A 22,545-nucleotide genomic window follows, 5' to 3' on the forward strand; every position below is an offset into this window, starting at 1 on the left:
GGCGGGCGGGGTTCGCCCTCAGTGCGGAGCCGGGGGGGGCCCGTATCGCCTCCCGCGGCCTCGCGTCGCGGCCTCCCCTGGCTGYGCCCTTGCTGCCCTCGCCGGGCCTGCGGCACCCCAGGCGCCTTGTTTCTCCTCCGGGCTCCAGCGGGAGCTTTTTGGCCCGTGCTGGTCCTCGGTGGCCTCAGGCCGGGTGTTCCCGGGAGTCACGGGGGTGATTCCCCAGCGACGGGGCAAGAGGCAGCAGCCGAGACACGGGGCGCTCGGCCTGAACTTCGTGAGGGCGACYGAGCCCTGGACYAGGTTGCCCAGAGAGGTGGTGGAGTCTCCACCCGTGGAGGTATCCACAACCGTCTGGGCATGGTCACAGAATCACGGAACGGTTGAGGTTGGAGGGGACCTCTGGAGACCATCTAGCCCGACCCCCCTGCTCAAGCAGGGTCACCTAGAACATGTTACCTAGGACCCTGTCCAAATGTCTTCTGAGCATCTCCAAGGATGGAGACTCCACAACCTTCCTGGACAACCTGGTGCAGTGTCCAGGGCAGCTTGCTGCAGGTGACCCTGCTTGAGGAGGAGGTTGCACTAGATGGTCTCTGTAGGCGCCTTCCAACCTCAGCCGTTCTGTGACTCTGCTGGGGTGAGCTCTGCTTACGTTGTTTGTGTGGTCCTTCCTTGAGCGAGCCCCAAGGAAGGTCAGCGCTGGAGACGGCCAAAGTGCACGTGGGTAAATAATGATATGTGTTTGCGTGACCTTAACCTTGCACTGGTTGGTTCAACACATTGCTTCATAGCGTGTAAGGCATGTAATGGCAGAGGTGACAAAGCAGCTTTGATGAACCGTAGACAAAGCACTGATCAGCTGACATTGCAGACATTAACCATGGAGGTGAGTTGGAAGAAGTAGCACAAATTTCCTAGCCAGAGAGAGAAGTTTTCATGGATATGCACATAGGGTAGGTGGAAAGCAATATGTAAAACCAGAAAACCAGATCTTTCTAAAGCGGTTTGGAAGGGTACGACTAGTGTTCCTCACGTGTTGCCCGCAGAAACGATGAATAAACTCAGCTAATTGTGAAGTGAATACCTGGAGAAAATCCGTTGCCCTCACTGAAGGGAGTGAAAGAATGTTACAGGGAATATTACAGAGAACAAGAAAAAGGAGTTCGGTATGTCAGGGTGATGGCCGGAAACCCCCCACAGGAATAAATGGTGAATATGAGTTGTCCTGCACCCACGTTGGTACAAAAGAAAACAGAACTCATCCCGGGTTTGTTGGGTGCGTGTAGTTCTTCTGGATGGACATGCGTTAAAACAAGTCTACTCTCGTCCTACTCTGTTCAGATAGATCTGCTTGCGTAAACGGATGTTACTACATCGATCTATAAACGTTTCATGGTTTTCATGGTGAACAGGAACTGTCTAGCAGAGAAACCAAGGGCCTGGGATTTCACTAATCTGACTTAAATTTCTGAATTGACCAGCACCTTTCTGACTTGTCTGTGTGCAGGATGCGCAGTTTGTTCTCTTCCAGTAGTTTCCGTATGGAAAATTCCTCATCTCTCACAAGGCAGCAAGTCTCAATGTGTTCTTTGTCCCTTGCTTTCTTCTTTCCCTGCTTTTCCTGTGATATTTTGCCCAAGGTCTTGTGGTTTAACAGTAATGGTTAGTTGTGTATTGAGGATCTGCTTTATATACAGGCTTTTCTGTAGCAGACAACTGGCTGCAGCCTGAGGTGTTGCGTCCTCAAATCTGAACTTGTTTCTTGCAGAGTTTACTCAAACGATTGGGAATCCTCAGCTGTTTTTTTCCTCTGTTTTTAATTTAGCTTTCTTTATTTTTAGACTGTTGTTTGGTGAAGTGCAGAAATACAAGTGCAGCTTAAAAATACATCCCAGCTTTTGACAAGACAGGACCTGGGCTTTGATGTGAAACTTTGATCCTGTGCTGTCTCGTATCTCCTAGTGCTCTAGTTGTTGGTACAATGCTTTGCGCGAATGCTGTTTTGTTGAGTGAAGTTGAAAGGGGAATAAGGACAATTCATTTGGCTGTGAAGGAAAAGTGGAGAGTAAGGCACCTGACCAAATCAGATAAAAGGAAAAGAAAAATTTTTTTCTAGCAGGTGACATAAACCGCTTGTGCCTAACAGTATGCTTAGTTTGAGTGTTTGGCAGAGACTTCAAATGACTCCATTGCTATCTTTCCTTAATGTAGGAAGAAGAATTTAAGTGGCTTTTACAAGAAGAGGTTCACGCTGTCTTGAAACAGCTGCAGGATATTTTGAAGGTAAGGGTATTTGCTTGGTCTGTTTTGTCTCGTGGGTTTGTCTTTGCTGTTGTGTGTGAGGAACGGTGGTAGACTTCTCTGGAGCAAAAGTTCTTGGTAGAGAGAGCACAGAAGGAGCAGCAGGTCAATGTGCATGTCCAGTGCATTGTTTGCTTGCCCTCTGGTTCTCGGGACTCGGTTTTACAGTAGATTTCTCCTAGATTGCTCTGTTCTTGGCCCTTTTTGCTGAGAGAGCTGCTTTGGGAGGGCGTGTGGAGGCAATCGGACATGTCTGCCAGGTGTTTGCCTGAGATGTGAACCTCTCTGGAACAGGGAGCTTCCTAGACCCCTGTCACGTGAGGGTAAGGAGCAGCCTGATAATCTTTAGCTGACCAGGCTAAAGTGCAGTGGTTAACAGCGTGTGCCCTCTTCATTTGAAACCATCTTTACCTCAGTATACCCACTTCTCTGGGGATATCTGCCCCTTACAGACTAATGAAGTGCACAGCTGAGCTGAGATATGGACCTGAAGCATCTTCAGGCAGCTTAAGTGTAGGTTGTTAAGTCTTGCTCTCTCTCTCTGTCGCCACTGGTAACCACACAGGCGTATGGTGTAGTGGTCAAAGAATAATGTACGTGAGCATAACGTGCGTTCAGTTTTCAACAGGCCCGAGATCCTTAATGCTGGGAAGTTACGGTGGGTACCAGAGAAGGTACAAGTGCGGTAGCTCTGACTTAGAATGTAGCTCTGTCGTAGGTGAGGCTAATCTGTAGTATCTGTTCTGAAGAATTTGTTATAGTTTTCAAGATAAGGTGTGGTTAAGAGAACAGCTGCCAGCTACTGAAACCAGTCATGGGGGTTAGTTTTTGTTTGGGAGTTATCTCATGTATAAAAGACCAATTGCTTTTGTACTGTAGTTCCAGGCCAGTTATTTCACTGAGAGCGGGGCAGTGAGCCGGCAGTCTGAAGGCCATGTATGTACTGGACTGTGTAAAGTGAATTTCCTGCTGTTCAGCAATTCCTCCGGCTTGTGTGTGGGCACTAACATTGTTGTCTGATTCTAGGGGCCTGAGCTGTAACCGTGAATTTCCTGTTGCTTTCCTACGTCTCTGTGGTGAAGCAAACTGAGCCTTCTCCTGTGCTAAGCTTGCTTCCAGAAAAGAATGAGGGGAAATCTTTGTCTTGCTCTCTCTCTCTCTCTCTTTTTTTTTTTTTTTTTTTTTTTTTTGCTGGGCAGGTCTCTGGAGACTTGCAAACACAGTTGTGCTGTGTTAGACTGCTCACTAGCCTTCTCTCTGCTGTTCCTGCATTGCCTTTGTTCTGGGTTTGGAAACTCCAGCACTTACTAAGTCCTCTCTCTTGGGCAGGAGGCTTCTCACAGGTTTGCTCTGCCAGTGAGTGGCTCAGAAGGAACGATCAAGCAGGAGAACTTTGTGCTGAGCACTTCAGGGTAAGTGGTTACACTGTCGGTGGGTTGCTTCTGCTCTGCCAGTGCTCTCGGGTGGGGGCAGGTTTGGCTTTGCTTGCCAGAGGTGAGCCACTGAGGAGACGAGGAAGCTCTAGAAAGCTGCGAAACAGGGRAACTTAGTCCTTAGAAACAGCACGGGGAGGGTGCAATGCTTTTTTCCGCTTGCGTATGAAGCACGGAGCACTCCTGTGTCAGGAATCTATCCATATCTTGTGTTTGTTCCTGTTAGAGCTGTTTTTAAGCACAACCAGATTGTTGATAGGTACTACATGCAATAAGCTGGGTTCAGAACAGAACTTAGTGTTGCAGGCAGGGCGGTTAGGTGGCTCGTAAAGAATATGACAGCAGCTAGAAAGAAGCTAACAACTGGGGATTTGAAAGTGTGTAGAGAAAGCATAGTCTGTGGAGGAGCCTGAGACCCTCTCTGGAGAGTTCATCTGTGTCCCCCAACCAAACCCTTGTCCCCAGCAGTGGAGATGGTTGTTTTTCTTCTGCTGCAGTGTTTTACCCTGGGAACTTGGCTGGCTGCGTGCAGTGGGGAGGGGTGGTGGTGTGTTGACCGTTTTTGTGTGTGTCTCGTGCCTTCTGTGACCTCTGTTATCCAGATCTTTCTTGTTGTTCCAGCACAGACCAGGTGAAAGGTGTGTTAACGCTGCAGGGAGATGCCTTGTGTCAAGCAGTGAGTACTTGCCATGCCTCTGGCTTTGTACTAGCATTGAGGAATGAGGAGAGTGCTCATTCCTCATTATTATGCTTATCCTCGTTATTTAAGGTAGGCCTTACATACTTGATGTTTTAGCAACTGTTGAAATTTGTCAGGATCCCACAGATCAAATCCCCCTCTCTGATGGTGGTTGGCTTATTTATGCTACTGCTCTCTGAGCTTTGYCAGTGCCAAGGATAGTCTTACAATAGCTGTGGTGCCAGCTGAACTGTGCACTTGATGTGAGATGCTTCCAGCTTGAGTTATTTGGATGAGGGCAGTCTGTGAGCTGCTGCCGTGCTGCCTAGATTTAGGATTTCAGTGGCTGAATTCTGGACCTGGTAAAATTTCATTGCAGAGCTGGCTTTTGTCTTTCCCTGTGTGTGCTGCTCTGTCTTTCCTAGCTGGGAGCAAAACATAGCTAAGTCACAGTCCATAGTCCATTCTGTGTAAAGCCTACAGACATACTCGATTTGCAAAAAATTTACCTGTTTGCCTGCAAGAGAGAACTGTCTCTGACTGAGGTAGGTTGATATGTTGATGACTGGTAGTGCTGCTAATACCAAAATCTCTGTGATGGATGGGGCAGTGGACTTTTACAGGGAGGCTTTGCCCATGTTGCTTGTATTGTGCAATATCAGATTTCCTTAGGGGCCTTCTGATTTGAGCTGGTGTTCGCAGTTCACTAAATGCCTTGTCTCTAATCATTTGTATTAACCTCTTGCTGGAAAAGGAGTGAGGTTCCAGCTGTGCCAGGACTGCTTTCAATAGCTTGCAAAGGCAATATGTGAGCCAGAATGGGGTGAGACTGGCAGATCCTGTGTTCTGTGTATGGGGGAGGCTTGCTCTCACATGTTTGTTTTTTCCTCCAAGGACATTAATTTGAAAATGCCCAGAAATAATCAGCTCCTGCATTTTGCATTTCGAGAGGACAAACAGTGGAAACTGCAGCAGGTACTGTTTGCTTTAAGTGACCGCCCTTGTGTGAAGTTTGTGCTTCCCCAGGAGGATGTGTAGCCCCTTGCTGTCAGAGAGGGAAGRTGACCTCCATCTCACATTATCCAGCTCCTGTGGTGAAAACTAAGAGATGAAACAGAGGAAAGAAGATTGGAGTTATGGTGCTAGTAGAGAGCTTTGTTCTACCTGTTCCTGAGGCACTAGCAAGCTGAAGGCTTTCTTGGCATACTTCATAAGGAGTTCCTAGGGTGCATGCACACTCYTGACCTTTGTGACTTTTTGTAAAACCAAGGCTAGCAGGGCAAAGAGTAATTTTGGAGGCTTTGAGCTGGCTCAGTAACTTGCTTTCATTCTTTTATAGAAACATTTCTTATTGCTGTGAGCAAACCTTGCTGCCTTGTGCTCCTGCAGTTAATCAGTGCACTTGGTCTTTGAGTGCAGTTTGCAATGGCTCTATTAGCAGCAGAGTGAAAGTTCCACCTGGCAGGCRTGTGGAAATCTAGAAAATTATCTGCTCTAGATATTAACGTCAAACTGAATTGTGCCTTGTTTTTGACTTAAGAGCAGAGCTGAATTGAGTTTATGCCTTGCAGCAAGGCAGGGGAGTTTTTGTGATAACACTTAGCAGTGAATCCTAATTTGTACTGCTGCTCTGTTGCAGTCTACTGACTTTTGTGTGAAATATTTTCCTTTATTTATTTGGAAGAATTTTGTATTTTATGTTAATACATAGAATGAGTGTGCCTAAAGACCTCTAAGTAGAAGCATTTACTGTGATTGCTTTGTCCTGTCTGAGTAAGAAGGTGCCTTTCAAAATGAAGCATTACAAGTCTCTTGCCTTAGTGAGTGATTTCAGTTGGAGGAGTCTTGAATCTCTATGCAAAGAMAGTTAAAGTCATACATTAGAAATTGTAGTGCAGGTGGGGAAAATTTTGAGGAACTAAGATTAGAAAACAGAGCAAAATCAAGGGGGAATAAGAATGAAGAAGTGAGTCCCTATAATGACAGGATCGGCACTGCTGATTTTGGTATCATTGCCAGGTGCTGTATAGCTTGTCCAAAAGCATTTGGAAAGTGTAAAGACTGGAGGTGATGGTATCCAGAGATGCCAGAGTCAGTACCKGCAGAGTTTTTGTGCAGTCTGTTGGTGGGTTTTGTCATTCTCTTTCCTTTTTGCAGCTTCCAGTGCCCCATGCTTTCTAAGGGTAGGGCTCTTCTGTGATCCCTGAGCTCAGAGTGAGAAGGAACTAGCGTCCCAGTCTATGCCAGGGAGGCATCTCTAAGGTTGAGCTGGGGACTGGCATTGGCTAGGAGGAATATAAATGTATCAGACTACAAATATCCCAAGCTGATTTATCCATCTCCCAGGAGGCACCTCTCATAGAKAGTTGCCTGCCTTCTCTTTCCATTTATTGTTCCCTCTGACTTACCTCTTTTTGCATTTTTCTTTTTTTTTCTCTCTTTTTTTCCCTGTCCACTTTTCTTGCTCTTCCCTGGAACTGAACATAAGTCACCTTCTCCCAGGGCCATTTTATTCTTAATATGGTTTGTCTTTACTCTCATGAAAGCACTGGGATACACCCATCAATCTTGGTTTGGTAATGGACTTCCAGCTTCAGGCTGTCTTGACTGAGAGGGATTCCTGCTAACCCTAACCCTAACCTAACCCTGCTAGCTGTGTCCTGAGTCTGGTCAAATTCTGCACAAGCTGTGCAATGGCAGCTTCTCAGGACTGAGGATAGTTCTCCACCCCAACAATTAGAGTTTTGAGAGGCTCTGAAATGCTACTAGAGACACTATGGTAGAAATTAATGTTTGCTACTCTTTGCTGCTGTTACTGTAACATATGTCCTAGGAACTATCAGAGCTAAAACCAAAGGAAGAAATCCTTATTCATCTTGCTAGACCTGACTGCCATACACTGTCAGCAGTGAGAAGCCCTAATCAAGCAGTTGCAATCAGAGTGCTCCCAGGATGGGAGCGCCTGATATCACTGTTCCTTCAGGGCAACAGCACTATTTTTATTGATAATCCAGATTGTAGATATCAGACTGTTTATTGCCAGTCCTTCAGCAAAGAGATCAATAATGAATCTGAATAGCAAGAGTCTGGTATTCAGAGGGAAATAGCCTCAATAACATTTGAGTAGTCACCATTTCCTTTGGGCGGAGAAGATAGTCGGGGGAACCTTTACTTTCTAGTGACTATTATAAGGAGTGCTTCTTTAATAGGCCTGTGTTTTGTACCTTCACAGATCCAGGATGCTAGAAACCATGTTAACCAAGCAATTTATCTGCTTATGAACAGAGATGTAAACTACCAGTTCAAAACAGGCTCAGAGGTCCTCAAGGTGAGAAGAAAGTGCACGCAAGTTGGGAAGGAACATGTATGTTTCTTTCCTCCCTCTTTTTTTTTTAAACACTGCAGGTGCATGTTACTATCTTGAGTCTCCATTGGAAATATATTCCCCAGCCTAGGCATATGTACCTGTGTCAGGGAGTATCCAAGTTGCTTCCTGTTTGATATGAAACCATACCAGTATGGCACCAGAAACATGGCTGTAAATCACTGTGAAAGACTACCCGAGCAGTTAAGTGTCCTGTTGCACAATGGTGAGTTCTGAAAACAGCTCCTCTGCCCTTGTCTAGATGATGCTGTTATATAAGTCATGGTCTTCCCAGTCAGTCAGTGCTCTTGGGGACAGAAGAAATGAGGCACTCATGAGCAAACCAGAGATTGTGGTTACTACTCATGATTTACTGATGATTTGAAAGTACCTTCTCACTTGCCAGTAATGGTGATACTGTCTGGTACAGACCAGCTGCTGTGTGGCAGAGAGCCCAGCTCTCTGCTTGGAAATGCTCTCTGGACCACAGAGAATTTGGATTCATTTATTAGAACCCACCCTGTGGGTGCTGCTAATGCTACTGAGCATTAGAAAGCTAAACCTACAGCAAGAGCTGTCAAGAAGAAAGAGATAAGTAAATAAAAGTATTTCCTTTTTACTTTCGGGTGAAATGGAGGAGGGACACCAGTGCCTTCATCTTAGCGGTCATGAGCTCTATAACAGATGTATGTTGCTTCCCACTCCTTTCTGGAAAAGGAATTCTGCCTGACTAGAGTCTTTGGACTGCGATGTTTTTTGTAGGATTAGGTCCATGATGAGCTGGTTCTTTTTTSCAGTACCCATGCTCATATGTGGTTATGAACATTAGGGCCCACTCCATAATCATTTTGCCCATGATGTGGGGAAGAGAAGAACTAGATTACAGGTTGTTCTTTTTCTTCAGTGCCTGCTGTTCAGAAGACCTTTTGATGTGTTTGTCGATATTTCTGTGTTGTCATTAACTGATTTCATCTTTTCTGCTTATTCATGTAATGAATGACTATTACCTCTTCATTCACTGGTATTGAACAATCCTGGCCTTTCTCRCAAATGTCTCTGATGGTGGTAGCTGTTAAACTGCATTTGTGAGTCCTTAATTCCTGTTCTTTTTTGGAAATAAGAGGTCTCACTCCCTTGCCGTCTGGTTACTCATGTGAAGGGCATGTAAACACACAGACTTTGCTCTAGTGTGACACAGAACTCTTTGAATGCAAATATCCTCTCTCTGAGGAAGAATTTGAATTAAAACAAACCTTGGCAGTAGAATATGACAGACTCCATGCTGGCGGGCTGTAGGAGCAGCAGGAACTCCTGAAGGGTGTGTCTGCACTTCCAGTGACTTGTTACCACAGAGGAAGCTCTGAGTGAGAGAGAACCTCCAAGAGATATCAGTGGGTGTGTTTTTGATGAGGAGATAAGGAGCTGCAGCTAGCAGGACATGGCCTGTAGCTTACCTGCACTGATCAAGCAGATTGYTACAGCCTTTTACAGATGTTAAAACCAGAACAAGCCAAGCGAAGCAGGACACATGTAGATACTGGGCTACTGGAGACCAAAGATCTCTTGACCTGAGATTTGGTTGGACTTACAATCTGCAGCAGGACTGTGTAGGGATCACCACTCAGTAGTGTGCTGTATGTTATCTTATAGCTCATGGATGCTGTGATGTTACAGCTTACGAGAGCCCGGAATCGACTCACCACTCCAGCCACTCTAACTCTACCAGAAATTGCCTCCAGTGGTCTCACAGTAAGTATTTGCTGGTCTAGATCTGCATACAACCTGGCAGCACCCAATTGTCAGGATTTTGTGCTGCACTCCAGGGGGAGTGCGGGTTTAGAAGTGCCCCTGAGGCCTGAAGAGAGAAAGCAGAAGCAGGTGAAGACCCTGAGCTCAGTGGCATTTTTGGCTGCTTTGTACCTCCCTGTGGGAGAGCAAATGATTTGGATATAAGGACTCCAGTTCTGAGAGAGATTCTGGTCTCTGCCCAAAAAGCTTGCCCGGGCTGATCTGTCCTTGTGAGCACTGATGAGAGGAATCAGGGAGTGTTGCTCCATCCTCTTCTGTCGCCAGCGCTCATACTTGCACCATCTGATCAGGTGCAGCAAGAGAAACAACCGTTACATGCACGCTGGTCTCCCTGCTCAGTGTCTTTGTTGCTTTCCTAACCTCCCTTTCACTCTGAGGTAACTGCAATATCCCTTTAGAAAAAGGTAATGATTGCCTACCTTTAGAAATAGTGGTCGTTTCACTGATAAAGAAACTACTTATCTTCTCACCAGAAAATGTTCACCCCTGCTCTGCCTCCAGACGTCCTTGTGAATTTCTATATTAACCTGAACAAGCTCTGCCTGACTGTCTACCAGCTCCATGTGCTGCAGCCCAGCACAACCAAGGTGGTGCCTACTATCTCTTCAGCTTTCTTTATTTGTATACTTACTATATCCTGAGGAGGAGATCGCACTGCTAGATGGTGTACTGCTTATAAGCATAAGTTAATGCAGAAATGACTGTGCCTGCTATTAAGTGCCTGTATTTAGATCTGCTGCAGCTGAAACACTGTATTTAAATCTAATTTGGGGCATGGCTATTTAGTCAAGCAGGAAGTATCAGTGCTCTGGAGAAAGCTAGTAACTGTTTTTTTTTTTTTATTTGCTGAGTTATGCTTTATCTTGCAATATATATTGATTATTTTTCATAATTTTGGAAGGACATAGTTATATTAATCCAAATTTAATCAAAGTAATATCTTGAAGTCTATGAATGCAGTTTTGATATTTCTTCTTCTACTTCATGTTTCTACATCAAGAGTGTTACTTACGGGTCAGTTTGACATATAAACAGAATGAAACTCGTAATGTTTAGGAAATACTGTCCCTCCTTAATGACATTTTTCCTAAAACTCATCTTTTTTTCTTTTGGCTCTTCAGATCAGTAGGCGTTTACTTCTGCAGTGCTAAAATTTAGAGCTAAGTTGGACCCAGGCACTGTGAGGAATTTCCTTTCTGAAGAAGTAAGGAGGAGTCAAATGCCGTAGATTCCATATGTTAATTACRCAGTCTTACTCAGGCAGATATAATATAGGTGTGTCTTGATGCAAGGCTAATATAACTGCAAATCTTAAGGTTTTCTATGTAGTTTATTTACTATATCAAACTCCTAATGACCTTTGCCTTCTCCTCTAGAACTTCAAGCCTGCTGGAGGGTCTGTTCTGCACAATCCTGGTGCCATGTTGTAAGTACTGTCACTACAAGGGCTGTGAAATGTGGGTAAGAGGATGCTGAGGGTAAGATTGAAATGGCTGTAAGCAGTTTTGATTAGGGCCCAAAGAGAACATCTGTTAAGTGGAAAAGCAGGACTGAGCTATTTGTTGTGGCTGTGCCTGTGAATGCACGTGTACCCATGACAGCATTTCATAGGATCAGTAAGGTTGGAAGCGACCTCTGGAAATCATCTAGTCCAACCTCCTGCTCAAGCAGGGTCACCTAGAGCGTGTTAGACAGGGTTGCACCCAGATGGGCCTTGAATATCTTCAGAGAAGGAGACTCCACAACCTCTCTGGGCAACCCATTCCAGTGCTCTGTCCCTCTCTCGGTGAAGAAATTCCCCCTCACATTCAGGCGGAACTTCCTGTAGTTTAATTTCTGCCCATTGCCTCTTGTCCTGTCACACGGGACAACTGAAAAGGCTTTGTCTCCATCTCCYTGACACCCTCCCTTCAGGTACTCATACACACTGATGAGATCCCCCCTCAGTCTTCTCTTCCCCAGGCTGAAGAGGCCCAGCTCTCGCAGCAGTTCCTCACAGGGCAGGTGCTCCAGCCCTCTAATCATCTTTGTAGCCCTATGCTGGACTCTCTCCAGTAGCTCCATGTCTCTCTTGTCCTGGGGAGCCCAGAACTGGTCACAGTACTCAAGGTGAGGCCTCCCCAGGGCTGMGTAGAGGGGCAGGATCACCTTCTCGACCTGCTGGCAACACTCTTCCTAATGCAGCCCAGGACACCATTGGCCTTCCTGGCCCCAAGGGCACATTGCTGGCTCATAGTCAACTTGTCATCCACCAGCACTCTCGGGTCCTTCTCTGCAGAGCTGCTCCCCAGAAGGTCAGCCCCCAGCTTGTACTGGTGCCTAGGGTTATTTCTCCCGAGGTGCAGGACTCTGCACTTGCCCTTGTTGAACCTCATGAGGTTCCTCTCTGCCCAGCTCTCCAGTGTGTCCAGGTCTCTCTGAATGGCAGCACAGCCCTCTGGTGTGTCARSCACTCCTCCCAGCTTGGTATCATCAGYAAACTTGCTGAGGTGCCACTCTGTCCCTTCGTCCAGGTCATTGATGAAAAGGTTGAACAGGACGGGACCCAGTACTGAGCCCTGGGGGATGCCACTAGCCACAGGCCTCCAACTAGACTCCACGCCACTGATGATGACCCTCTGAGCTCTGCCTTTCAGCCAGTTCTCAATCCACCTTTCTTTAATGACCTGGCCAGGGAGGCCCAGAGATGTAGTTTTCCAGGATACAGCCCCCACACAGGCTGCACTGAGGTTGGCAAGAGGTTGGACTTGTCAACCAAAAATAGCATTAGCTTGTTGGCATTGCAATTTGTGTTTCCTACGTTGTTCCTCTCTGGAAAGTGGTAATGTTCCTACTTGAACTTTGTTCGATTTTTACTTAACTCTGAGTCTGATCAGAAGTAGACTGAGAATTTTCATTCCGTAACTTTGCCAGGTGCTGTTTTAAAAGTAGTAGAAGTCATGCTAAGCGCTCTTGTGAAAAGAGAGGACAGATGTGTTGTGTGTGAAGCTGTGCTCTTATTTCTCCACAGTGAGTTTGGCAACCAGAGGTATGAAGTCAGCCATGTTCATAAAGTGGAATGCGTTATCCCGTGGTTAAACGATGCCCTTGTCTTCTTCACAGTTTCACTGCAGCTTTGCCAGCAGCTAAAGGATAAGGTAATGGCTTTAGAGAAGAGGCTTTGTTTTTAAAGGACTCCAGGTGTTAAGAGGACTTTTGGTCTTCTAAAAATCTGATGTGATGTTTTTTTGTGTGTTTGTGTGTGTATGTGTTTATATATATATCTATAGATGCAGATATATTGTATCTGTCTATATATATACACACTCACACATACATATTGTGCAGAAAACAAGTGATAAATACTCTAGCACTCTTGAGCCAAGCAGCTGGTTGGCCCTGCCCAGCAGACAGCCGTCTGGGATAGATATAGTAGCATGGCAGATGTGTTTGCTGACCTACTGACTGGATGGAGAGATGTGTGTGGAAACTTTGTGTTCTCAGGCATGAGTTGGATGTTAGGAAATGCCAAGGTCCAGTAGAGGAGGCACAGAGACCTGTTCAGTAAACCAAATTGCAGTAGACTAAAGTTCAGTTCCAGCTTTGCGACTGACCTGACTGCCTCCTTGAGCAAATAACTTTGTGCTCCAAGCTCCAATGACAACAGCAGCAAATCTGCCCTTCTGGAATGCAGTGCTGGGAAATACTGTAAAGCTCAATCCTGACACACTCATTGTATGTTTTTTTTTTCTATGGCCTTAGAGATCCAGGAACTTAACTGCTCTCCTCTTGCTTTCCAGATCTCAGTTTTCTCCAGTTATTGGAACTACAGGCCGTACTAGTTCTCTGTGGAGTGTCCAAGTCCTTACAGCACTACAATGGTCTATTTGTTTCCTGTGTGCCAGCTGAGTCCAGGTCAGCCTGAGGAGTGCTGTCATTCTCTACCCTATGTCCCAGCATAGGGTAGGTCCAGTGTTTCTGGAGACACACCTTCAGTAGCCTTGTCTGAGACTGCTGCATGTGCAGAACACCAAGCAGTGCTGCGTGTGGTTGGCAAGAGCTTCTGCCTGTCTTTGTTCACACACGGGATCTGTGGTTAGTGCTTTGCAAGCCCCTGATGATCTACATTATTCTGTTAAAAGGGATGGGGTAGGGCTGTGGACCACTCTCACTAACCGTATTTGCACATATTGCAGTAACTAACTGCTGGGCTCTGAGCTGGCTGGGAAGAGATGAAGACAGACTAATTTCACCCTTCACAAAAAGTGCAGGGCCTGCTGTTGCATGTAGTGAAATACGTTGTGGTGACTTGGTCCAACTGAAGTTTTGACTAGCCTTGAGATTCTGCCTCCTATTTGTTCTGTCCCTGTCCAGGTTATTGATTCCCCTTTGGGGTTATTCTTGCTGCTATTTGTACTTTTTTTCCCTGGCATCAATGTGATCATCTATATTAATATTTTTTCCTAAGCCCTAGTTGGGCCACTTGTTTTTTTCCAGGTTTAATATCTCGTTTTCACTGCCAGCCTGTGGAACTGCCCCAGTACCTTGAGCAGAGCTGGGGTTCCCACTGTGCAGTCTCACATCCTGTCATTAAACCTAAAGTGAGTACCACGTTGTTCTTATGATCTGTTGCATATCTGTGGATGCTACAGTATGTAACTCATCCCTCCAGCCAGTGATAACTGTGAAATAAAGATCCTGAAACCTGCCATACTCCTGTGGGGTGTCAGTGCTGAGAATAAAGAGTGTCAAAGACTCTGTGGTCTTTTACAAGTGAGCGACTGTGTTTAGGTCTGATGTTGGGCATGCTTGATTACTGCTTGTGTGAGGTGGAGGAGAGAAGACAGTACTGGTCTCTGAGGACAGAGCTTTGCAACTCTTCAAAGGCTGGAGCTGGTTAGTGCAGCCTGAGCATGTAGCTCTTAAGTCAGTGCTATAGAACAGATACTTCCAGCTCTCATATGACACCCAAGTGCTACCTGAAGCACTTCTGCAAACTTTCTTTGTCCATCATGTTTGGAAGAGGCTGTATATGCTGTAATTTGGTTGGGTTAGCTCATGGAGCTGCCCGTCAAGTGAAGAGGATGCATAACCTGTCTCCTGCTTGGCTTCAGCTAACCCTGTCCAGCCTGCATTCCTGATAGCTTTCCTGGCCAGAGGACCTTATCCAGGAGCCTACGTGTGTGCTCAGAGAAAGACTGCAGGTTTGCCTATGTCCCTACAAGACATTGGGGCCTTCGGAGCCTGTCTTGACTGCACACAGGCTCCTAGTGTGTTCAAAGTGCTTTCTAAAGCTCTTGGCTCAAAATGGAGATAGGTATGTTGCTTTGATTTTGCTGCATAGATCTCTGCTCTGGACACACATGAGCTTTCATGTCAGTGATCTCCCTTCCTGCCTTTTTGTGAAGCCCTTGAGATCCTGAGTGGGATAGTGCCAGCCTTGTTACTGCTGCAGCCTGCTTGTCTGTGGACTTGCCAGCTGGTGCTGTGCTTAATCCAGTGCATGCTTATGTTGCAGGCAGTAACACTTCCTGCAAATGAATATTGAGCTGATCAATAAAAGTGTTTGTTAGTAAGTAATGAAAGGTGGAAGGCAGAGAGGCGCAGATGGGCTAATGCAATAGCAGACTCATTACTGATTCTGATCAATTAGCTGTGGTCATGACTTTGTGTATGCTTTTAGCAGCCCCTGCTCTGTTCCTGGTCTTTCTCTGCTTAGAGAGCAATTAGGCATGTGTGGAACTGCTCACCATGAACAGCTTCTCAGATTAGAGTATTTTGATAGTTAATCACCTCTCTGCTGTGTTCTGGAGCTGTCTGAGCTCCTCTTTAACCCTCCCTGTGTGGAGGTGGAAGCTCCTCTTTTAATTCACACTAGTGTTTCTAATCAGTATTGCCACATCCTTTCCAACCCATCATCCTGCCGGCAGGGACATTACACACAACGCAGCGAGTCTCGTTTCCTTCTGATGAAAATAGTCTCCTTCCGTTCTGGAGGGCTAGTGTGTGCAAGGTGGAACAGCCGTCCTGGCTGCAGCTCTGGCTGATGTGCAGTGGCTGTGTTGTGAGAACTGTTCTGTGGCAGTGGTAGCTGCTGCAGAACCAAGACAAACATTGTTTTCGTTAATGTTACAGAAGAACAGAATAACAGCAGGGTAGGTAGGATCTGCCAGAAGGGGCACTTAGCCCTGTACCGAGCCTATCTCTTCTCTCCACTTAACCTCTGAAGGTAGAAAAAAGGTCACAAGGAGCTCTTCGCTTTCACAGCCCGGTGAGGYTAGTACTGGGCCAACGTCTTGCTGTTATTGCATGTTGCAAGCAATAACACTTCCTACTAATTAATATCAAGCTGTCTGATAAATGTGTTAGTAAGTAATGAAAGATGGAAGGTGGAGAGGCCTGGATGGGCTAATGCAATAGCATTACTGGGACCAGTAAGTTGGTCCTGGCAACTCACCTCTCCCTAAGCGATGACTCAAATGTGCTCTAGGCTACAATCTTTGGCAAACGTTTGGCAACAGGAGATGCGTGCATGTGTGTGTGTGTTTGAAGATTGTCTTGGTACTGCGAGGGCTTTTGATGCATGTGCTGATGAGAGCTGCTCTGTGAATGGAGCAGAATGAAATAATCAACAGAGCATCTGCCGTGTCCTGGGTGGGGATTTTGTTCTGTTTTGCTCCCGCTCGGGAAGCTGTGGCTCTCATGAGCAAAATCTCTCTYGTGGCACCCTTCATTCTCCGTCTTGCCCAGGGAATCGCTGGCTAATCTGCAGTTTTTCTGAAGCGRGTAGAAATCTGCTGCTTGGATCCCCTGGCTGCCTGCTTTTATGAGGGATCTAGCACTTGCTGCTGCTGTCTGCATGCTGCTGGAACCACAGAAGACRCTGACCCATAGGCTTCTGCTGCTAAACTTCTACATGCTCTTGGAAAGGCAACTAGATTTGCTTGAACTGAGATGGATGAGACACTTCTGTTGGCAGCTTGTGCAGCAGCACTGCAGCGAGCTAATGACAAAGCAGAACCACAGACTAAGAGCAATTAGAAAGTTCATTTTATGACTGACTAAAGCCTRTCTCGATCTGAAGAGCTATTCCTGCGTTGTCCACAGAGTAGAGACAGAGAGCGAGCAGAATCCCATGCTATCCCTTCTGTTAGCACATGCAGGGATGGTTGTCCTCATGTCCCAGCACTGAGCAGGCTACAATTAGCCTTAGCTAATTGTCTTATGCTTTATAAAGACATAATCTTTTTTTTTTCCTGGAGTTGAAAATGAAATTAAAGGTATTTGTGTGTGCTGAGGCCAGGCTACTCAGCTGTTGCCACTGCCAGGACTTGCTTGGGATGATACCTACCACCCYGGCCTCATCCTGTCTTGCAGCTGTGGTGGAAACGTTCTCTCACACGCAGGGGACAGTCATGAGGGCAGGGGCTGCTGACGCGGAAGGGAGTGTACCGCAGCTCCCGTTCGCAGGGAGGTCCCTGGCTGTGTTTCTGGGTACCCAGGACAGAGACTCGGCCTCAGACAGCGCACAGTGCCGGGCTGGGAAGATGGACTGCTGGGTGAACCATGAGGCTTTCCTGGTGCGGGGCAGAAAGCCTCCTTCCTTGCTCCAAGGGCTTCTGCAGCCAAGTGGCTCCTGGGGTACCGGTGGCTCTTGGGGCTCTGCTTCCCAGTGTGCCAGCCCTGTGCAGAGGTGGATCCTCAACCCTCCCACCATCTCCTGGGACAGGCAAAGGCTGCAGGGCCTGGTGGCCCGGCCCAACTCATGATGGAGGCCTCCTGGCTCCTGGTCCAGGGTGACACCGCAGCCGGAGGCTGTGCCTGGCCCCTCCGACCGGACGGGGGGCTGCAAGACTCAATCTGCCCTGCAAATGCCTGAGCTACTGTGGGCTGCTGTGCCCTGCCTTGAGGCCCACATGTCTCCCATGTGGGTCACAGGCAGCGTGAGGGGGTCCCCCGTTGCAGACTGCGGCACTGTCCTTCTCCGTGAGCACGGGAGCGATCCCAGCACGCTCCAGGTGAGCTGGGATCTGGCCCCTTCAGCTCTGCCTGGCCAACAGCCATGGCCACCAGCTGCTCCTGCATTGATTCCCCCTGCCCAGACAGCGGGATCGGAAGAGCCGAGATGCAACAGACCCACGGCAGCCGCCGAGAAAAGCAGAAAGCAGCCCGCGGGACGGGGGCGCAGCGTGAACGTGCATGCTCCTCACCTTGCGCGCTGCCCAACAGCCCCGGCCTGCCGGCGGAGGCACCGAGGACGTCGCAGGGTTGTCCTTGCTCCGTTTGAGTCCTACTTGCTTTCCCCTTCTCTTGCCGAATGTCCCTCCTACGTAAGGGGGCTGCAGCGGCGCTTGCGTTCTCCTGGGTTGTGTCCGAAGCTTTTCCTGTTGGCAGGAAGGGGCCGAGCCACGACAAATGCAGCTGCTCTTGCTCTCCCCTCTTCTGTTCGCCGGCGAGCTCCGTGTCTCGGGTGAGCGCTGCTGTTCTGATGGCAGAAATGTCCTTCGCTCACGTGTCCTGCTCTTCCGACAGACGTGGGGTCTGTGTAACCTTGTCCCGGGCCTGACCACTGCGCGAGGATGACTACGCAGAGGGGAGGCAAAGCCCTAAATGACCTGAACGTGATCCTGAAGTCCTAGATTCCTTAGGATTGTGGATCTCAAGAAAAGCCATCTTTCAGGGGCCTTCCAGAGGACAACRCGCTGGTGACAACCTGGGCCGGTGGGTGGGTGGGTGGCTGCTGGGGGGCTCCCCGGGGAGCAGCTGAGGGAAAGAGCACCCGCCCCAGGGCATCCCTGCTGTGGCACCGGCACTGAGCTGCAGCCCTGGSTGGGAGCTGCTCACAGCCGCCCTGCCCAAAGCCTCAGCGCCCACCGCCGTCCCTGGCGGGGCCGAGCAGAGGGACCTGGGGACGGGCGGTAGGTCAGGACCTGCTCCTTGCAGCTCRCAGGCGCAGAGCGGATGATTGCCGCCGCGCTTCGCCTCGGAAGCCCTCGAGCCCAGCACAGCAGGGACCGGGGCGACGTACATGGCACCGTGGGAACGGATTGCAATTAGCAGCGTCAGAGGAGGAAACGTTCGTCAGCTCGGCGCGTGAGCAGGGGAAGGGGGGGGGAGAGCGCGCAGCTGGTCTGCGGCGGCCGCGCCGGATCTTTGCGCCTTGGCCGAAAGCCGCTGCGGCTCCACCGAGCCCTGCTGATGGCCCRGCTGGCTCGGGGGGCTGCGTCTGAGACCCGCGTCTCGGTGAGCGGGTCGGCGGAAGGGGACTCCTCGCCCTCCGTCCGCAGCTCCGGGCCCCGTGGTCCCTACGGGCTCGCCGGCACTGCCYGCGAGGACGCGGTTGGCATGGGGGGCTGACGGGGGCTAGCAGGCAGGGAGCTGGTGCGGAGYGGCCGGGTGATGCCGATGCTTCAGGAGGTCCCGTATCTCCCCATGAGCTGGTGAGAGCAGGCGCTTGGCTGGCAGCRCCTTCTCCTGCAGGACCAGCCCAGCTTGGGGTCACTCTCGGCTGCTTTCCCCACCTTCCTCCACCAAATGCAGGGATTTTTGCACCCTGCCCTGCCATGGAGGTGATGTCCATCCACCCTGTGCTACTAACAGGACTTCTGTTTATGGGGTTTCCACCACACCACGGGTGAGATACCCGTGCAGAGATCTTCTCAGGGCCTTGGCTCCCAGGGAAGGGCTGTGTCTAGTGTGTGTTTTGGTTGTGAGAAGTATAATTTATTTTCCCCTCTCTTGATGATGTTTGCCACTTTTACTCCATGCCGTTTCTCCTTGAAAGGTGCAAAACCAAGTTTGAAATTCAGACTGTAGAGCTCGACTTCCCTGGGGCTATAAAAATATATTCCTTATAAAGATCTCGTGCATATTACTGACAAGTACAGCAGTCCTCAGGGGATGCTGCTCACGGACAGGAAAATCTAACAGCGAGAGGCGCTTTTCGTTTTTGCACAACAAGAAAAACACGCAGCAAAGGCAAATTGCCAGGACAAGCTATTCGGATGGAGCAGGGATGGGGCTGGACAAGTTGCGTGACTCAAAGATGTGGGTTTAGAAGTTCAGCAGTCCTGGCATCTCGTGAGCTCTGCTGAAGATTAGACTCCAGTTCACAAGGGCTGGTGGCAACTGTCATAACCTTAGTTAACGGAGTYGAAAAAGCTTTCAGCTCAGGTTGTCGGATGCGCCGCTGTCTCAGGAAGGCAGCACGGGGTCAGAAGCTGGGCTTAGGCTCCAAACAGCCCTGCCAGCAGCTCCATGGAGGTGCAAGCAGAATAATGCTTCCCTGTCTGGAGGCAACRTGTGCCAGCTTGGTGTGGAAGAGAAGAGGCCTGTTGGTTACCTACCTGCCACAGAGCAGAGTGTGGACAGTCCTGCTCACTGGGGACCTTCTCCAACAGCGCCTGGGGCAGGGTTTGCTCCCTCCYCATGGAAAGCTCTGCTTCTTGTGGGGTGACATAGGGTTATTCTCATATGCCCCAGGCATGACAACTCTTGTGTTATTTGACATGACAGAAGATGAGCTGATGTGACAGGTTTTTGCTCTGTGGAGGTCACAACTGTTTCACGCCTATCTGATCCCATCTTCCTGATCCTGACCAGCAGGAGGGAGGAGATGGCACAGATGTCCATGCACAGGTGCTCTGGGCTACAGAGAACCTCCTGTTTCTGAAGGAGACTTGGCAGCTCCTCGAGATATTTGCTGTAGCAGAGCTGCCCTGCTATTCCTTTTAGTATCCTCTGTTTTCAGAACCCCAGGTCTCATTCCTGGGGTGAAGTGATGGACAGACCTTGGTGTGGTGCCTATTTCCAGCAGATCATCTCTGCCTGCTTTTTTGTAGAGCAGTCGGTGGATGGAAGCATCATGGTAGGGCTGTGAACAAAGATGCAGATGAATTCCTGGGACCTGGAGCTGGGAACGGGTTGGTACGTGGTCCTCCCAGGGAGCCTTGGCAGTGGTCCTGTGCACGAGATGCCTGGTTGACATTGGCAGGAGGAAGTGTGGGGGCTGACATGTACGTTGGTTTTGTTCTTCTAAATGCTTGATCTTGGTGCTACACAGAAATCGGTAGGAGCTCAGCCTGAAGAGTGCTGAGCCCAGCGCTGGCTGCAGCCTCCATCTGTGGCATAGTCAGGAGGGAGCTACTGGCATGTGGCTGGGGCAGATGTGGTGCTGAGTCCTCAAAACATTTGGTGGTATTCTGGGGTCTTTCTGTGTCTGGAGAGGGTTGAAAAGAGGGAGATGCACCAGCCCAAAAGGAGTCATGGACAAACACTCCTTTCCCTCAGCCAAGGTGAGGGTGAGGACACAAGGGAACAGGAATGCTTCAAAACCAGATGCCCAGCACCTTTCTTGAGTGAGGGGCTTGCTCAGTGTGCCTCATTAGTTGGGCCTTGCAATATACACCCAGATGGACACCCGCTGTGGCAGCCATGGTCTCTGCCGCAGGTCCCTCAGCTGCTCTGTTTCCAAAACGTGGTGGGCCATCATCACCTAGAGGCATCCACTCACTCTTCAGATTTGTACAGTAGTGAGAATGGAGTTTGCCTGGTCTCCCCCCACATCCTGTGTGCTCTGCTGAGATCTTTTCCCCTGGGAAATTATTGGTAGAAGCAAGAGGCTTTGCACATAGGTGCACAGGAGAACAGAGAGGCCCATGCAGTATATTTGAGTTGGGAGAAAGAACRGGCTCTGTTTGCTGTTAATCTTTCCAGAAGGTAGAACTGCTTGTTCTGATCGTTGTGAACTGCAGGACGCACAACGTGTCCCTGCCTCTCTCTCCTACAACGTAATTAGAGCCAAATTCTACCACTGTTCAAATCATGGCGTCAGAAGAGAAGTGTTTTTTACAGTCAGCTCAGGCAAATGAATGTTTTATCTCTCAGCTTCTTAGCAGCAGGGTCCGTAATTCGCCTGGAATATATTCCTGTGCACTGATTCACTGCCCAGTGACGGGAACACGTTTATGTCTCCTTGTCGGGCTGCTGTTGGTAAGAGCTGGGACGAGGGGCAGCAGCAGCAGAGAAGACAGCAGCTAGATGAATTAATGCGCATAGGTGGCTGGRGCGCTGAGTGGGTTGACAGGCAGATGCAGAGTTAGATGGGGAGGTCGAAGGCTTGAATGAGTGAGAGGCAAAATGATGCAATTACTAGCTGACAGGCTAGAGAGGTGCAAATGGACAAAAGCAAAGACTGGGTTAAGCAGCCGGTAAAAATGGAAGTACCGTGACTCACATAGGCCTGAGTGCTAAAATGCTTTGTGGTTCAAGAGGRAACGAGCTGCGAAACACTAGGCCCCACATGGGAGGCGCTCCACAGCTTTTGGACGCCAAGATGGTTCAGCATCTTGTTGGATCTCACCAAGGTTGTGGTGAGAGCAGGAGTGCTGATGCACTGTGCACCTCTGCACCTGTGCATAGAGCCCCTGCCGGCCTGGCACGATGGGGCTGGRCCATGGTGGGATCCTGCAGATCCTGCAAACCTCCAGCACAGCTTTGGAGGCACCGACATCCTGCACGGTTCCTCCTGCTCCTGTCGTGATTGCAGCTGGGTGGGCAAGATGAACCTGTAAGCTACCTGGGAGGATGGGGCTCTGTTTGCTCTCCCCTTGCTGCCTTCCTGCTAGCCAGGCTGTTCGCACCGGCCTCGTGCTGCCCTTCTTCCCTGTCAAACCTTGGGAGTGGGGCCCCCAGGAAAGTGGGCTGTGTTTTCAGCAGCTGAGATTTTTGGCATGATGAAATGCAGGACAAGTGAGAGCAGTTGCTCCTTCCTTAACCAGCTCCTGCGGCTCTGTGCACCTTGCAGCAGCGTAGGTGACACAGCTCAGCCTGCCAGCATGAYGAGCTCCACGCTGGATACAGAGATCTGGGGCTCTGATCCCACCTAGGGAGTGAAGGAGACAGGGAGGGAAGGCAAGAAGTGTGGTGGTGGCTTTGGGGAGGCCGGGGGGGGGAAGCCTCACAGTGATGGACAAGAG

The 22,545-nt window shown here is 49.0% G+C and overlaps 1 protein-coding gene across 1 annotated transcript in view; it reads left to right on the forward strand.

The window, feature by feature from the left end:
* Window positions 1-14,277, forward strand: part of ROGDI (rogdi atypical leucine zipper) — a 16,325-nt gene extending 2,048 nt beyond the window's left edge. Inside the window, exons 3-13 of the mRNA XM_085315656.1 lie at window positions 2,215-2,286; window positions 3,184-3,240; window positions 3,634-3,716; window positions 4,359-4,413; window positions 5,311-5,391; window positions 7,649-7,744; window positions 9,431-9,529; window positions 10,063-10,176; window positions 10,966-11,015; window positions 12,600-12,726; window positions 13,369-14,277. Coding sequence (XP_085171782.1) covers window positions 2,215-2,286; window positions 3,184-3,240; window positions 3,634-3,716; window positions 4,359-4,413; window positions 5,311-5,391; window positions 7,649-7,744; window positions 9,431-9,529; window positions 10,063-10,176; window positions 10,966-11,015; window positions 12,600-12,726; window positions 13,369-13,410 — 876 coding nt within the window. The 3' untranslated portion in view covers window positions 13,411-14,277. The remainder of the gene's footprint in view (window positions 1-2,214; window positions 2,287-3,183; window positions 3,241-3,633; window positions 3,717-4,358; window positions 4,414-5,310; window positions 5,392-7,648; window positions 7,745-9,430; window positions 9,530-10,062; window positions 10,177-10,965; window positions 11,016-12,599; window positions 12,727-13,368) is intronic.
* The last annotated feature ends 8,268 nt before the right edge of the window (window positions 14,278-22,545 follow it).

This window comes from Rhea americana, unplaced genomic scaffold (genome assembly GCF_003343005.1).
Source record: "Rhea americana isolate MKP2758 unplaced genomic scaffold, rheAme1 scaffold_433, whole genome shotgun sequence".
Classification (NCBI taxonomy): Eukaryota; Metazoa; Chordata; class Aves; order Rheiformes; family Rheidae; genus Rhea; species Rhea americana.